Source organism: Talpa europaea (genome assembly GCF_964194135.1).
Source record: "Talpa europaea genome assembly, chromosome: X".
In the NCBI taxonomy this organism is placed as follows: domain Eukaryota; kingdom Metazoa; phylum Chordata; class Mammalia; order Eulipotyphla; family Talpidae; genus Talpa; species Talpa europaea.
The window spans coordinates 51,826,853-51,845,432 of record NC_140081.1 but is presented as its reverse complement, the minus strand read 5'-3'; the positions used below and the strand labels follow the sequence as shown (position 1 = coordinate 51,845,432).

Below are 18,580 nucleotides of genomic sequence, written 5' to 3'. Positions count from 1 at the left end.
TGCCATTCAGAGCAACATGGATGGAGCTGGAAGGGATCATGGTCTGTGAAATAAGCCAGAAAGAAAAAGAAAAATACCAGAAGGTTTCACTTATAGGAGGAATGTAGAGAATCCAAATAAGGGACAAGAAGGAAAAATAAAAATCAACAGGCAACTAAAAACCAGGGACATTCTGCAGGGGGCGAGAAGGGAGTAGGATCAAAACAGGGGAGGGAAGAGCACAAGAGACTATGGTGATGATACATGTGTGAATTGGTGATGACAATTTCATGGGGAATGTAACCGAGATGACAAAGCATACATTGTACAAAAATGAAGAATGGTGTAAAAAAATATATATATATATATAATAAAATATTTTAAAAATAAAATAAAAAGAAAGAAAAAAGAGTTGGATGCAACACAAACTTTTTCTAGTAACTTTTTGAAAAACTGATTCAATGATATATGTTTTTTTCTTCTTTAGTATGTCCCTATAATAAGTATAGTTATGACTTCAAATAGCTGCTCATTGAAATACCTTAAAGCAGTCTCACTGATTTTTTTAAGCTGTTACCTCATAAGCTCCAGCATTGCTACCTTTTCCCTTGGCATTATATAAAGGATCCTAATCTTTAAACTTCAGGAACCAACTATATATTTCTTGCTTTGAGGTTACTTTTTTCCCCTAACTAAAAGATGATTCATGTATCAGAAAATACCCAAAGATTTCACTTTAAAGGTGGCCAAAACAAAAGGCACATAATTTAATTTGTCCATTGATTCATAAACCCTGTACTTGAAGCACTGTGACCTCTTATCAACTTGAAAGGGGGGGATATAAACTATTGTGAACTGAGATTCCTTTTCTCCAAAAGCATATCAGTATGCATAGTTCCAAAGTGTTTCTTTAAAAATCATCTCCTTAGGGTGGGACTGTCTATAAGTCATTCTGATATTTCCATTAACTCCAAGCATATCAGGAAACACTTTTTGGGTAGAGTGTTCAAATGTAGGTTAATAGAGCATAAGAAAACTGTTTTCATTATTTTCTAATTACCAAACTCCTCCACTGCCTGGAAACCTTGCTCTTTTCCCTTTTAATTCCTCCTTTTTTAGTTGTTCCCTTTCTTTTCCTCAGCCAGTCTGTTCAAATGAATATTCTGAGGACTACCACTTCTTGTCCCCTCCCTCCACACCAAGTTTTTATGCTACTTTAAACTGCAGGCATAAAAGATCACAGTAATGGATTGTCATAAATGTCAGCATAAGATGCCAAGGATTGTTAGTATGCAAATACTCCATAATGGATCTGAAACAATAGTCATAAACTTTAGAAAAATAAAGACATGACGATTGCCAGGAGGACACATAGTTTTCTATTTTTTCATAGTGCAATAATTTTTTGTTTATTTCTAATACAGTTCTATGAATTCTGCTTGCAGAGATGTATCATAACAAAACAAATTTATTCAGTCATGTACAGTAATGTTTAAGAAGAAACTCATTGGGGAAGTTCCAAGAAAATCTAAATTTCACAGAATGCTCATCTCTCAGCTTTACAACTTTCTTTCATCCATTTATAGGGTTTATATTACTCACATTAACTCTTAAATGTATTTTGTGGGAAATAATGAATTAGTGGTGTCTCCTATATCCTTGATCTTCTAGACCCTGCAGATGGGGACAATGTTAGACAACTTTAACCTATTTCTTTGTCATTCAAGTCAAGTTTACTATTGACCCGGTAAAAGTAACAACCCAAATTGAGGGAATGACAAGCATATGTGGTGTATACAGATCAAATTTTGGCTTGCCACTGTTTATCCCCAAGCAAACTGCTTCACCTCCATGAGATTCTATTTATCGATATGTATTTGACATTTCCACAAATTTACTTGGGGAAAAGTATTTAGGAAAGCAGCAACCCAGAACACAACAGACATCCAATACATATAAATGAAAGAACAAATTTTCATGCCCTTTATTCAACAATACATTTGTGATTCTGAAATTCATGCACACATTGTTCCAATTTTCACTCTTGTATCTGTGTATTTATCTTTTAGAAAGATGAGATATTTACAAATTTTCAGAAATAAGGTGTTCATATATAAAAAAATTTGCTTTTATGTTCAGGGAAATATTCGTGTATTTATTGTATTTTATTAACGATATATTAACTGAAGAAATGTTTAAAGATAAAATATCCAATTTCCATTTGGTTGAAAGCATCTGTATAAACAGGATATGTTTCTTCTTTTTAAAGATTTATTTATTTATACAAGAGCTGGGTACAGGCCAGAGGCATGGGAGGGTGAGAGGATTCACCAGAGACAGAGCGGGGAGCAGAACAGGCAGACGGGCAGAAAGCAATGCTGAGGGGAGCAGCGGGTGAGACAGAAGAGATCTGCCACACCATGTGGGTATCTCCCTGGCTGGCAGGAATCGAACCCATGCTTCAAAGGCTGTGGACAGCTTCACAGCGCTGCGCTCAACCCGCTGCACCACCGGGAGGCCCATGGATATGTTTCTTAAGAAAAGAAAGTCTCATATTTCAAAGAGGAAACAAGTAAACCCCGCCTTCCCACCTCTCCCACACTTGGCCTCCACCATAACACCTGTGACCCCAACTATCACACAAGAAGAGACATTTCTTTATCTTGCTCTGAAAGCTCAAATAAAAAATCATCTGGATAGTCATTCGGTCCTTTGGGAAAAGGCAGGGAACATTGTTAAACAGTCATAAATGAAGGTTATTTAATTTTAGGCAATCATTGATGAGCCACTCTCCCTGCTCATGAGGCGGGAACGGAGCACAGAGCTGCCATGGCGGGATAGTTGGTCACGAAACTCTGAGGCCATGAAGTAATAGATAATTGGATCCAAGAGGCAGCAGACACTTGCAAGACATAGAGAAAATGGGTGGAAATACTGTGTACTTTGGATAATGGGACAGTTCTTAATGATCTTTACCTTTACCATGGCATAAAAGATAAAGGTAACATGATAGGGAGTGAAACAGATAAAGAAGACTATAGCACACATGAAAACCATCCGCAGTGCTTTCTGGTTCTCAGTCATCGCCTGGATAGGTAGAGGTGGTCGTCTGAGGGATATAGCAGTTTTCCAGGTACACCATGCAATGATGACTACTGGGATCACAAATCCTACCAGCTCAGCAAATGTCATCAACACACCCAAAAACACCTCATTCATTTCCTTGTAATGAAGATCAGCAAAGCATGTTTCAGTTCTGTTGCTTGCATGGATTCTCAGCATGGGGAACGGCAAACAGGCAGTCCCTGCGACGACCCAGAGGGCAGCACTGATGGCCACATCATACCTGCGTTTCCAGTCTCTGACCTTGAAGGGTTTGAGGAGAAAAAAGCACCTCTGAAGGCTGATGCATGTCAGGAAGAAAATGCTGGCGTACATGTTGAGATACTTCAGGTAGAACCATAGCAGGCAAAGTTCGCTCCCGAAAGGCCAGCTGTTGTTGATGTAGTAGTAAATCCGGAATGGTAAAGACAGCACGTGAGCAAGATCAGCCACAGAGAGGTTGATCATGAAAATAATGGCTTTATTTTTCCTGCTGATGAAGCGACACAGAACCCACAAGGCTGTACTGTTGGCCAGCAGTCCAGGGATGAAAATGAGCATGTAGGTGGTTGCATAAAGCGTGCTCCGGAAATTAGTATCAGTGTCATTGCAAGTCTCACTATAGCTGTTTTCACCCATCCTGAATATTTCAGTATACTCATCAAGGTAATCTGTGAAGTTATGATCCCTGCCCAAATCAAAGGGAAAGACAAAGAATATAATGGTTAACCAGTTCTTCAGCCAACATTTGGATCTTTCTTGTATCCTTAAAGAGACATAGAACATTAAAATTATAAAGGACCATTTCACAGATGAAGAGGCAGAAGCTCAGGAAGATACACTACTGGTCCAAGGTTGCCCAGTGTACACATAAGGAACCATGGAATTGTCCTCATACTGTCCTCCCAGATTGTTTACATTGTGTCTTGCAGGCAAGGATGTCCTGAAATATTAAGTCATTTGTTCTCTCCACAACAACAAAAAGATGTGGCATTTGAGTTTGTTTCCTTTGCCTCCAAATTTTTCTTGGTTCAAACCCTGATTTAGTGTGGATATAGCTCATTTTCAATTGTAATGGTAGAAATCCAGCCTCATCTTTATCATCCCCGGTTTTTCCTTTGTCTGCCACCTTGCTCACTGAGTCTTACAACAGTGGCACCCCAGCACTTGAAAAATGGCCCTGTTTTTTTAAACTTTGTTGCCAATGTCCTAGCTGATTTTTAGGTCTTGGAAATGTTGCCTCATTATTTTATCATAATAGCTGGTGGTTCTCCTGTGCTTTGTCTTTCTCCCTTGGCTAAGGGCTCGTTCCAAATTCACAATAATATTTTCAGTAATATATGAATTTAGAAGAAGTACTAGGATATTTTCCCTGATATGGTTTAGAAAATAAGAGACCAATTTTCCCTTTAAGGATAATTCTGTACTGGTATGACATCATAGACATGGCAAATTATCTACCAAAGAGAACATTAATTAAGACACCAGCAAAACCACAGTCAAAACGATATTTTGTGAAACAATTTAAGATTTAATATTTTTTCAATTAAAAGCTGTCATCATAAGAAGAAAATGTTTTCTGGACTTCCCTAATATTATTTTATGCTTTGGTGTGGTTCTGTGTATCACACACAGGATATAGGAAATACAGAATAATCATTAGGACTTCTCGAGTTCTGGCCATGGAATTGTAGGGTGCCTGCAGATAAGAATGGCAAAAGAGCAACAACCCCATTATTTAACTTGAGCTATTTTTATAGAATCTTAGACTAAGAGGACTACTGAAAATCATTTAGTCAGCCTCCACATAACACACATAGAAGGAAACAAGGCCCAGAAAAAGTTTATTAAAACTACACAGTATTACTCAGCATTCAAAAAAGATGAACACGTGCAATTTGCAGCAACATGGATGGAGCTGGAAGGGATCATGCTCAGCGAAATAAGCCAGAAAGAAAAAGAAAAATACCGGATGGTCTCACTCATAGCAGGAATCTAGAAAACCTAAATAAGGGACCAGGAAAAAGAATAACTACAAGAAAGAAAAAATCAAAATCAACAAACAACTATGAACCAGAGACACACTATGGGGGGGAGGGGTGAAGGAGGCATTGGGGACAAAATAAGGGGGTTGCAATTATATGGGGAGTATAAAAATAAAATTTTAAAAAAAAACTACAGAGTAACTAAAGGAAAGATCTGGAACTTCACATGGGAGGAGAAAGTGCCTGATCTTTATATACATTCTTCTCTTCACCATTTGTCCAAGATAAAGTTTACAATCGTCTCTTCTATCCATATTGTAGTTAAGACATGTTGCATTTAAGCCAGACATGGAAGAAATAAAATAACTGAGTTGTTCCTTGGGCATGATAAGGGAGATGTTATTGTTTTTGTTTTGTTTATTTTAACTAAGATTATTTAAAATTAGTGGTCTAATTTTAGTTTCTCCTCATAAGTAGCATAATGAATTCCTATGATTTTAAGCTCTGTTTCAGAAAATAGAAATGTGATAAAAGAACAGAACACCAAGTGATTAATTCACAAGTAAAATATAGTCAGTATTATGAGCTACCATTACTCTAAAGATTCACAGTCCACCCTCTCCACTTGGCCTGTGATAAGTCCTATAGAATCATGTGATCTTGCCCATGTATGTATGACTTAGAAGGAAAATGGAGGGATGTTCACAGGTTAAAAGGCAGGAAATATTTATCATGTTGAAACTATCAGTCATGTACCCTTGAATCTACAATCATACTTTTCACATTCATTATCAAGTTGAATTATCACAATTGCCTTAGAAAGTAGATACTGTTGTTACCTCATAGTGAATATGAAGAAAATGAGGTTCAAAGATTCTATCAGTAAGTTGTCTGACATAACAAGGTATAAAGTGGTAAAATGGGATTTCCTATCATGCCTGATTTACTCCAAAGTTTATGCCATTTCCACTACATCACTTACCTTTCCCTGATAAGGAAGAACTATTCAATAGAATGGGGCTTGTCGTGACATCTGGAGGGTATATTGTGGCATAACCTTCCTAATCTATTAGTAGTAATTTATAATCTTACAACATTAGCTGTAGCTTTGCTGCAGTGAGGTCATCAGGATAGACCTAAACATACATGTCACCATACATGTCACCCATCTCCTCACCACCCACTTTGACTTCAATATTAGCAATGTTTAGTATTATGTATGATCCATGCAGAGGCTGTGAGAGAGACCAAGAAAAGATAGTGCAAATGCATTACAATTCCATGAACTAAGAACAGCTCACACCCACCCAAATCACACTTCCACATTTGTATTTTACAGACATGGGTATTTGCTTCTGCTTCACTGGTGCAAAGTTTCATTTACCAAAAGGGGCATATTCTGTTAAAGAGCAAAGACTTATTAGGCCAGGACGACAACCTAGAGGTCAAGTTATTTTTTTTTTCCCTGTGGGTTCTTATGCCTCTGCAATTCACAGTTTATTGTAAACTTCAAGATTTGCATACCCTGTTCTTTAAAACTTTTTGTTGCCTTCCAAGGAAGGAGAGAGTAGGGAGGGATTTTCCCCAAATCTGTTTGGTGACAATTAAATGCAAAATCCCCTTGATAGGGAGATACTGGGGAAATTTGTTTGGGGTAGGACAAATCCTCTTAGAGGGGAAACATTTAATTTGCTCTGAACTACTTGTGATGTTTCTGAAATTTAAGAAAGGAGAACAACCTAAGAAGTCACTTGCAGGAAAATGCTGAATGGAAGGGCTATATTCAGAGGATGTTCTTTCTCTCTGCTTTTGCCTGTTTTTTCTCTGTTTCTTTGGCTCTGGCTCTATTGTTGGCTTTATTTACGGTTGTTTTATGCCTTCTGTGTTGCCAATCTCCCCTTCAATCTAGACTTATCTTTGGTTCCTATCTCTTAAAGAGGATTGAGTTTTGGCGATTCACTCCCGGGTCTGTGCTTTCCTTCTCAGTTAGCACTATGACTCCTCCCAGACACTCCAGCTGGAAACTGAAGATTCAGCTAGGCCCTATCACTGCATTTTGCCCATATTCCAATCAGAAACCAGGTAATTCTCCCTCTTAGAAAGCTCTCAAATCCTCTCCAATGCATCTACACTTCTACTATCACCAACTTAATCCAAGCTACTGTCATCGTTTTCCTTAAATATTGTAGCAGCTCCCTTACTAGACTTCCTGCACCTCAGTCTTGTCCCCCTGCAGTCCATTCCTTTCATTGTGTCTATCACTAACATTAATTATCACTAACATTTATTGAGGGGTATAATATATTTGCATGCTAAGTGTTCTTTATATATTATTTCATAAATGCTTATAGAAGTCCCATGATTATTTCCATATATTAGTGAGGAAATTGAAACCAAGAGAGATTAAATAAGTTTCTCCAAAGTCACAAAACTTGCCTAGTGTGGAAAGGATGTACTGGAATTGGAATCTATGTTTGTCTACATACTTCCTTACATCTATCTTTGCTTTACCAAACTTATTAAAATTCTATTGACAAGTCTTTCTCTTAATTTTTTTTCAATCCTTAATAGCAGGGACTATGCCATCTCGGCCCTTTCACACTGTGGTCCAAGTGATTTTTCTTTGAAATAGTATGTCATTCTCCTGCTTAAAATCACTTGTTGGTTCTTTATTGTATGAAGACTTAACCTCACCATGGCCTAAAGGTCATATCTGATATGTCTCTTTCAACATCTCACGCTATCTCTTCCTCATTCGCTATGTTTCAGCTATATAAGCTGATTTTAGTTTCCAAACAAGCCAAATAATTATTCCTGACATAGGCCTTTTACATATTTCTTCTCTCGAATTCTCTTCCTCCAGGTCTTTTTTTTTTTTTAAAGATTTATTTTTTTATATTTTATTTATTTATACAAGCACTGGGTACAGTCAGAAGCGCGAGAGGGTGAGAGAATTCACCAGAGCCAGAAGCAGAGCAGGCAGAAGGACCGAAGTACACTGCTGAGGGGAGCAGCGGGCGGCAGGAGAGGTCTGCGCGCCAGGTGGGACCCTCCTCTGGTGGCCAGGGAGCAGCCGGGGATTGAACCGGCGCTGCAGAGGCTGCAGGCAGCTTCGCAGCCCAGCGCTCAAGCACTGCGCCACCGGGGAGGCCCCTTCCTCCAGGTCTTTTTAAGCTCTTCTTAACTACTTTTAATCATCGTTCTCAGGTCAGAAATACCCTTACTGCCAAGTGTATCATCACAATTCTACACAATATTAAATATTCTTATATACTTTATTTTTTTCTGTCAACATTTATAATTTAAATGTCTGTTTACTTGTTTATTGGCTATTTTATCCACTTGCTGTTAACTCCTTTGATATTATAACAGATCTATTTTTTTCATCACCATGCAGTCAGAACATATCCTGATACTTAGTAAGCACCAATTGCTTAGTTGGATTGAATTGCATACACTATAGTTTAAAGTTCCTGATTGGAATCATTAAGCAAAAATACAGAAACTGGTATGTCAATTGATATAATTTTGCTGCTATTTCCTTAAGGTGGTGTCTTCTGATTTGGACATTATCATCATTATTACCTACACACATCCTTTCCAATTTAAAATTTGTGCCCATAGAAGTCTAAGAATAGAGTAAAATAGCCAATTTAGAAATCAATGATGCTCAGACATATCCTATGGGTCAAAATCAACATAGCCTTTAGGCTGTGTAGTCAGAATGCCATCACTATTATATGGACCTCAAGAAGAGGGTAGTCTTAGTGATCTTCTTTCAAAAACATCTCAACCCCTTAGATTTGTTGATTGTTGTTCTACAAAGAGTATACCTGCTTTATCTCATCAGCAAATGGCTTCTTAACACATATGCATTTGGGAAATAGAATTACATTAAAAGATTAAATCTGTAGTTTACAAAGGTCTCCACACTTGGAAAGTAAGCATAAAGGAAAAGATAAATCTATTTACTTTTTCCATGGCTTTTTGAGGACTCTGGTTTCCTTGGAAGCTATTACCCAACAGACATATATTTACTCAACACCATGCTATGAACTCTGTGCTAGGTTTTGTAGATAATGAACGATTATGTGTTGTAATTTATGTCACTAAGAAGCATATTATTGTCTTGAGGGGAATATTTTGAATTTTCCAACATCTTAATTATGCATGACAAGAACTGACAGAATAATAATAACTCCTCAAGTTCATACAATATCATCCTTATGAGGTAAAAGGAAAAGATACCAACAACACTCATACCATAGATTCTATCTGAGAAAATTAACTGATGAGCACTACCCTGTTCAAAGCCACAGGGTTAGCATATGGTGAAACAAGGGTGAGAAGTCACACTTGTAGGTCTCCTACTCAGTTCTTTCCACCATGTCAGTCTGCTGTTATTGAATTTTAAAAGAGCACTTCAAACAAGCCAGAGAAGTCAAAGCCAACTACATTTTTGGGGGGTCCCTGTAAGGACAGATTTGAAAAAAATAGAGATGCTGACTGTGGGAAAGAAAACTTTAATCTTACTTTGCTTGAATTATATGCTACTTTGTTTAAATCTTCATAGCTTGTCAAAATTTATAGTCACTAAGGGGAGATAGACATCAGAACAGCTAACAATAACAGATTATAATGTACAGTAAGTAGATAAGAATGAATTTTTTGTGGAACTGAAAAATGAATTCGGTACAAAAGAAAATTAGAAAAGCAACTTGAAGGAAACATCATGAAGGTGGGTAAGTTGTAGGAGAAGAAAAGATGTGAAAATTGTAGAGATTAATGAATAGCATTCAAAACTCCTATACTATAAAAATGAATGACCTGTAGGACGAAATAATAGGTGACCTAGCTTAGCTGGAACAGAGTGAGATGATGGGGAAGGAGGAATGGGAGATGAGAGCAGACGAAAGTAGTGGGAGAGAAAGAGAATAAAAAGGTAGATGCAATCAAATCACAGAGTTTTGAATGAACTTTATGGAAGTCACTGAAAGATTCTGGGAAGAGATATTACCATATTTGTGTTTGAGAAAGATTGTTCTGGCAAAAGTGTAGAAGATGGGCTGGAAAGATGGAATGCCAGGTACAGGAGATCCAAATCAGCTGGGAGTTTGTAGGGTAACACAGTCCAGGTTTTCCCAAACTAAGAGTTTCCTGAAACAGGATTTTCAGTGCTAAAACGGAAAATCTGTGGCAAATAGATTACTTTGTCACCCTACAGTTGTAATGGTTGAAGCAATAAAAAAATCACCTCTGGGTTTGGGATGGCAGAAATGTTAGAAATTCAAGTAAAAGGCAAATGTAGAAAGAAGAATCAAATACAGCTTCATTTATAAACCCTGTGACTGTTATAAAATTATGAGCCAATATTACCTCAATAAAATAAGATTACAGGGCTTCCCTGGTGACGCAGCAGTTGAGCACTGGGCTGCAAATGTGCCCACAGCCTCTGCAGCGCTGGTTCAATCCCCGGCCACAGGGCGAGGTTCCCACATGGCACGGCGGACCTCTCCTGACGTGCCCGCTGCTCCCCTCGCCAGTGTATTTCATCAGTCTGCCTGTTCTGCTCCCCGCTCTGGCTCTGGTGAATCCTCTCACCCTCCTGCGCTTCAGACTGTACCCAGTGCTTGTATAAATAAATAAATAAATCTTAAAAAAAAGATTACAATTAAAAGGAAAACTTAGTTGAAATTATAATTGTCACAACAAATTATAGCTGGTTATTACTTTTTATTGATAAGGAAAATACAAAAAAAAAAGGAATGCAGCAGTTTTGTACTTTTCTGAAACCTTTAGATCAGAAACCTTTTGTACTTTTCTGTACCTTTAGATCAAAAATTTACATTCACCTCTCCTGTCAATCTGAGCCAATTCACGTCTTTCTTATCCCAAAGCTTTGCAAATTTGTACTCTCTGCCAACTTTCATCAATTCCTGATTTCAACTAGACTTCTTTCTCTAATATTATAATCTCTGAGCATCACTGAAAACTGCACTGTAACTTGCACTGTACACTCACAGAAACCTTAAATTTCTCTCTCTCAATTTACTCTAGTATTATCCATCACCATCCTTCATCTTATTTCCTCTTCTATACAAACTAAATAGCCGGTCAAACTAACTACTATCACATAGGAACCCTCAACTTGCTGATTCTTTATTCTTTCTCTGCATGAAACTGGCAATATTTTAATCCTAGGTGAAGTCCAAAATCAATTTTCTTTTTTTACTATCCAAACTGCTGAATGAATGATATTATGAAAAATAACTGCATCTGTTTGGAAAGACAAAACTAGAAATTTGTTGTTTACAGTGTAAAGTTTCTTTCTCCAGTCTCTTTCTACACACCCTTGAACAGTATCTTTTATTCCTAAGGTGGTCATTCAGACTTTCACAACTCTATTTGCTCATACATTCCTACCCCTGACCTTTCTCAGCAGAGGGTCTTACTTCTTATGTCACAGGGAAAATTGAGGTTATTAGGTAAGAAGCAAATTAATTTCATTCCATTTTCCCATCCCAATATACAATCTTATCTAGAACTGTATTATCACTTCCCAGCCCAGCTGTTTTCTGTTGCTCAAGATGAATTCCAGTGGTCTTAATCCCATCTCTTTTTATTTCTCTAAGTATCCTGTTTGTTAAGCTCTTCTATTTTATTCCTAGGTCAACATGCTGTCCTCTACTCTCCATTAGATCTTTGTAATCAGGTTTTATTTTTTTAAGTTTTTTTTTATTTATTTATACAAGCACTGGGTATAGTCAGAAGCGCGGGAGGGTGAGAGAATTCACCAGAGCCAGAGTGGAGAGCATAAACAGGCAGACTGACGAAATACACTGGGAGGGGAGCAGCAGGCACAGCAGGAGAGGTCTATGGTGCCATGTGGGACCCTCGCCGGTGGCTGGGTATCAAACCAGCCCTGCAGAGGCTGCTGCAGGCAGCTTCGCAGCCCAGCGCTCAACCACTGCACTACCAGTGGAGGCCCTCAAGCAAAAATTCTTGGCTGACTTGAACACAGTCTTATCACTTCCATCTTTTGAATATGCTTGCTTCCCTAGTATTCTAAGCCACTACTCTTTCTTGATTATCCTTTTAACTATCTACCCATTAGCACTGAATCTCTTTCATAGTTTCTACTATCTTCACACATGCTTTAAGGACAGTCAAGGATACTCAAGGATACTTACCGCCATGCTAATGAGGATACACCCTTGAATGATTCTTTGCCCTTAGGTCTTCTTATTCAGCATTCTCATCATGATTCAACTGCTTTCATGGATATAATTACCACACATACCCTGATGATTCCCATGTTTCTTTATCAGGCCTGGACTCTCTCCATATGTCCAAATGTCAGCTAAGATTTTTTATGTAAATCTTAAAATGAATATGTACAAAATGAAACTAATCATACTCCCCGACCTTTTGTTTCCTCATCACCATTTACCCAGTTTACATGAGGCAGTATCCTTAGAAAAATCATGGACTCCTTCTTCTCTTTAATTCAATCATCCAAAGTTTTTTTTTTCTTTTTGTTTTCTCACTCTCCTCTCTCTGTCTCTACATTATTAAAATGCTTATTCACTTATACACTTTTCTTTTTCGCTCTGTGTCTTTCACACACAATCTCTCTCAGCAAAAGATAAGACATTCAGTAAGGGATCCATTCATACACATTGCATTTACTTCTAAAATCTCTATAATGAACTACTTCCTCAAGCAATAGCCATAGCTTTTATCCCTAAGCTACTAAGAAAAATATAGTCAACCTAAGGATAATAAGGTCAAAATATAATATATATGGGCACCCAATACCTTCAAAACCTGATTTTTATTTAAAAATCCAATAAAAATCCCAAAAGCTTAAGTGGGAATTTTATCATTAAACACTTTATGAAAAAAAAAAAACAAATTTTAACTCAAAACACAAAGGCATGTCATATTTAAATATGACTCAATGGAGGTGAGTCTAAGAACTCAGTAGTTACCAATAACATCTACCCAAACTCAGCTTCCCTTCCCAACCAACTAGTTCAGGTATGGTTCCACAAAGGTGCAGTCAAGTTGATCTTTTATTACTATGACATTAGAATTTATAACACATTCTTACAAAGCCCAAGAAGTTTCTATATTGATCTTATCAATAATTAGATAACTGTTACTCATGTTACTTTTACTCCTTATAAAAACTGAGTTAAGCATTATTTTCAGATCAGAAAATGGAGGTTCAGTGAGAGTTAGTTTCTTTCTCCAGGTCACAAGTTATTATTTCATTTATTACAGGACACTTCATGAGCAGAGACAACTAACATTCTTCTTATCCGAACAACCTGTTCCATATACAGCCATGTATTTTAAAGTAGCATTTCTATGGTTAAGGCTTCTTCAAAGGTGAAGCTATTATTCTTGGTTTGTAGCATTTTTATAACTGTGCATATGTGGCAAATGACCACCCACAGATGTCACTGTAAGATTGTATAAAAAATAGGGTCTTTAAGGAGTTAATCTAAACTAAAATAAACCTGTGGGTAAGTACTAGAAAATTTATTTATAGCAACAGTGGGTTGAATACAACAAGACTTGTTATAGGATAGGGGAGAATAGAGCTAAGGTACTAAGAGTCTAATAACTATTGAACTACTAACCCTAAGCATTGGTAACATAGTGGTAAACTTAGCTACCTTCTAAACACTAACCCTTTGTGTTACTTTGATAAGTATCTTCCCTTCTGTGAGTTTCATTTTCCTCATTATTAAAATAAGACAATTGAATAGGATGATTTTTAGTTTGCATAGACTCTAGCTTGTCACACTTTTATGGGTATGGCCCCACTCAACCTGTTCTAATACCACCCCATGATCTCAAGCCAGCTACTAATTCACCCTTTGCAGAGAAATTATTATGTCGATAATTGCTGCAGGGATGTTAATAATCAATTCAAAGGATGTCATCCCCATTTAGAGAACAGGAAATTGAAATTCAAAGGAGGCGACCTAATTTCATCTCCATATATGGAGATGAAAATTAGCAAATGGTTGAGCAAGGCAGGTAGAATCTAGACTTCTGGTATGAAGGTGGTTAGTACAACTTTCCCTAGTACATCTCTACAAAGTCTCACCCTCGCAATACTTCCTTTCTTTTATCCCTCATCATTCAGTCACTAATATCACTAAATGAAGCTGTTGATCAAATTTTCCTCTCTTATTTTCTTTGCTATTAGGGCCAGTATATAAGCCTGTCATCTTGGGAGAAGGAGAAATTAATAGGGAAACAATTGCTGAGAGGGCCATCTCCCACTCTTTAAGGGACATTTACGAGCTATTTGGGAGCCTAACTTGCTTTGCTTTATCTTACCTTTTGCTTCCTCTTTATATGACTTGCCCAAATCAGTATAACACCTAGAGTGCAGTGTCCTTTGCTCAATCATTCACAACTGCAACAAAAGAAGAGCAATTGGAATTTGGAACTCTGCTATTTCCTGAATTAATTCATTCAACTCTAAATAACCCGACTTGACATCAGAAACATGAAGATTTTGATATATTCTGCAAGTTTAGATGCCTTTTTTGATGTACTTTTTTTCTCACTGTAACTGTAATTTTTCATTTTCTTTAACTGTTAATATAGGCTCCAAACTAATAAATGTCAGCTAAATTTTGTTTGTATAATTATAAGAAATGCATAGTATTACTATGAGTTAGAAGAAATAAAAATTAGCTTTATCCTTAAAAGGAATTAATACTATTCACATCTAAAGATTAACATCATAGTGTTTTAATTTAACTTCAGCGTATGCATCTTTATTGGATTTTAAATGACTTAGGAAGGAGATCTAATTATATATCATGCATCATTTTTACAGTTGTGACAGCATTTTGGTGGTGGAATGCTTTTAGGCAGACCTGAGGTCGTATCTCAAATCACTTATCAGCTACGTAGCCCGAAGCAACTCACTTCATGTATCTCTGCTTCAGTCTCCTCATTAATAAAATTTGTATCATGGTGCCTGCAAGATAGATTATGGTAAAGATTAAATGTACCCAAAAGTACCCATTTTCATGTCTGTTACACAGTAGATATTAAATGAATGTTAATTCATTTTTTCTTTACTTTTACAGAAAGTAATCTCCATGGACTTTTGGTTGGATTCATTGCTTTTGTGGGTTTTGAAAATTCCCCCAGTGTATAATTGTAAAACATGGCTACTAGGCAATAATTCTTAAGTAGAAGAGTGGAAAACATGTGATACTTGAAGAAAAGAATATTCCTTATTAAAGTAGATATATTTGGAGATCAAAATTATTTTCTCTATAAAACAAACTGTTGAAAGTACAGATCTGCAAAATATTTTTGGCTATTGAACAACCAGTGCTTAGAAAATGTCAAGGTGATAAGGTAGATTTTTCTGGGTGTCCAGGATCTGGTCCCAAGAAAGGTTAGTCCACAATAAACTTGTAGAAATGTTCTGTACCAGCACACAGACAAGAGGAAGAGAGGAGCAAAAATAAATAAATAAATAAATAAATAAATAAATAAATAAATAAATAAATAAATAAAATATTAAGAAATAATGACTGAGTGACATTGTCATTGTGGAAATCAGATTTCAGAACTCTTTCCCTGGTTTGTTTTATCATTTTAAAAAGGAAATTATTTACTGAACACTTGCCTGTCATCTAAAAATTACAATAACATTATTCTGAAATAAATATAATGGACTTTAGCAAAGGTTAATCGCATCTTTGAGACCTAAGATTATATTTACAGAAAGGAACCTCTAGTTAGAGCCCCCCCCACTATAGCCACTCATCCATCAAATTCACAATATATAACTCTTCTCCGGTACCCAAGAGACTAGTATCAAATATTGTATTGCTAAAGGGAAAATTAGAAACCATTTGTTCCAAGTTCTTCCCCCTTTTATAAGTGAGAATATTGAGACCCAGAGAAGTTAATCAAGTTGCCCAAAGTCACGCAGTAAGTCAGTGACAGAACTTGATACAGAACCAAGACTTCTGTACTCTTTGTATATTGATCCATCTGCTTCATCACTCTATCTATGATGCACACTAACCAATACCAGATGAAAACTTTCTTGTAAAACCTCATGATGTGGAATACAAGTAGATATTTTTACCAAAAAAACTTAAAGAAAACATAGACTATCTGCCAGTCATTTTACTGGCAGATAAGGTGGTTTCGAAATAGAGAGCTGTACTGTTTACTAAAGCTATGCTAGAAGACTATAGCCTGCTCTGCCTCTTAAGACCCCAATTGAAGAGCCACTCAAAGACATCCAGAAGCAAGTTTATTCATTTGAAGTCATATGTTCCACCACTGCCATGATTGAGCAGTCTGTACAACTTGAACTCAACAACTTTTCCTGTTAAGCTTAAAAAGGAACTTCTTTTGTCCAAATAAAGACCTGAGTTCAACAGGAACCATTGCAAAGGTAATTACCCAAAACACATGACCCTGTTTTCAATATAGCTCAGGCCATTTCCTGCCTCAATACATCTGCGTGTCACCTATTTTTTTTGCAGTAAATAAATTTTCCCATGCTACAATTTTTAGCAGATTAACACTTCAATTGATAGAAATGGGAAATGGCAATGACATCATTCACCCATTTGAATAAGCAAAATTGAAACATCACTACTCACAGAATCACTGGAACTGAGACTACATCCCCAAATTACAAATCTTGTTATTCTATCCAGAAAAATCCTTAAAATAGAAATGTGGAAAAAATGTACTACTTGAAAAAAATTCCCTATCATAGTAAATATATTTGGAGATCAAAATATATTTCCCTATAAAATAAACTGCTAAAAGTACAAATTGTCAACTGAGGTGGCAGTTCTTCAAGCACTCCCCAGTTAGAATTCTCCTTTTGACTCAGTCATCTTGACTTAGAATCAGAGAGATGCTAGTACTTTGTGTAATAAGAGCAATAATCACTGTAAAGATAAGTGCCTCTTCTGGAGGGCCTGCTATGTAGTAGGGCTGAATGAGGTAAAAAGCAGCTTCCAAGGGACCAAGAAACACCTCTGAAAAAAGATCTGGTGAAGTCATTACACCAGAACGTTTCATCTGTGATATTTTGTCCTTCCCTAAAGTCAGCATAGATATAAATACATTTACAGTATTCTCTGAGAGATGCAAGTTGCTACAGGGGAAACATGAGTTAGAAGACAGAAATTTTAGCTATGACTCTGCCATTAAGTACCTGGGTAATCATAAATATCTGCATCTCACTGGTATTCAGTTACCCCATCTGCATGGTGAGACTAAGCTGTTCCACAACCTGCTATCTGAGTTTCTCTCTTTCTCTCCCCAAAAGAATAAAGTATCTATCACTCTATCTCTGAAAACTAAATTTACCAAAGCAAGAAGTTTATACATAAAAATATTCCCACATTTTGCAGCTAGAGAAATTATGCAGAACAGAAGTTCAAACACTGAGCTTCATCACAGACAGTAGGAAAGATAAACATTACCCTAACTTTTGACTGTGTAGTCAGATTAAAGTGTAGTCATCATTGCTTCTACTCTAAAGAGTCTGGAATGAAAACCAGGCACCAAGTTCAAATTGTACACTAGCCCCACATCTGCTCCTGTAGTGGATTTTCATGCCCCCACCAATCTTCCCACAAGGAACCACCAATTCCCAAATGCTAGGCTTTAACTTACCTAAGAGCTCAGCCAGGATTAATACTCTTGTTTCTTTGCAGGGAGCTAGGAGTCGAAAAGTCTAGCTCTGGGTAACACTGATCCTGCTGATAAATAAAAAAAAATTGTTGTTGAAAGGGGAAGTTGATTGCATTGGGTGTCTCACCACAGAAACCTTATTTGCACGAAATGAAGGTAAGTCCCTTGCGCAGATGAATGCTACTCAAGTTCTCTTTTCTTTGTATTGGTGAAGAGAAATTCAAAAAACACTGAGGGAAAGGCTGTGTAAAATCAAACAATAATAACATAGAAGTCTTTCTCATTGTCCCTCATTCTATCTCCTCCCACCAAAACAGACATACCTCTCTGATTTGTTAGATTCTATGCAACCCCATGGTAGATAAGAACTTGAGGCAAAATCTGAAGAGTTTACCTAAAAACAAGAAAGCTGAAACTTCAAGTCCAAGGAACAAAGACTGATGAAACCTCAAGTTTCTTAAGCTTCTCCTTCTATCTAGAGTGCTCTCCTTCCATCTAGGTGCCCTCAGACAAATGAGTGGTTTAAGAAGATGTGATATGTCTATATCTATATTTATCTATCTAAATCTATATTTATATATCTCTATCTCTATATATGTATATATAGAAATATATAAAGAGCAATATATATTATATAATGTAATATGTGTGTGTGTGTGTAATGTAATACTGAAACAGGAGTAGTAGGTAGGGCAGGAGGAGGATGGGATACCCAGATAGAACAGAATGGCCTATCCACCTGCCCAGGCTTTAAGACAAGAGAGCCCACCGAAAAGCCCCCAGAGGTCAAAAGGTCAAAA

General features: G+C 36.9%; 1 protein-coding gene across 1 annotated transcript; it reads right to left on the bottom strand.

The window, feature by feature from the left end:
- Nucleotides 1–2,745: 2,745 nt before the first annotated feature.
- Nucleotides 2,746–17,895, bottom strand: LOC311187575 (putative P2Y purinoceptor 10; the record flags this gene model as incomplete). Its single annotated transcript, XM_084258939.1, is given in 4 exon segments — nt 2,746–3,769; nt 17,763–17,770; nt 17,774–17,863; nt 17,866–17,895. Coding segments are annotated over 4 exon segments (1,152 nt in total).
- Between the last annotated feature and the right edge of the window lie 685 nt (nt 17,896–18,580).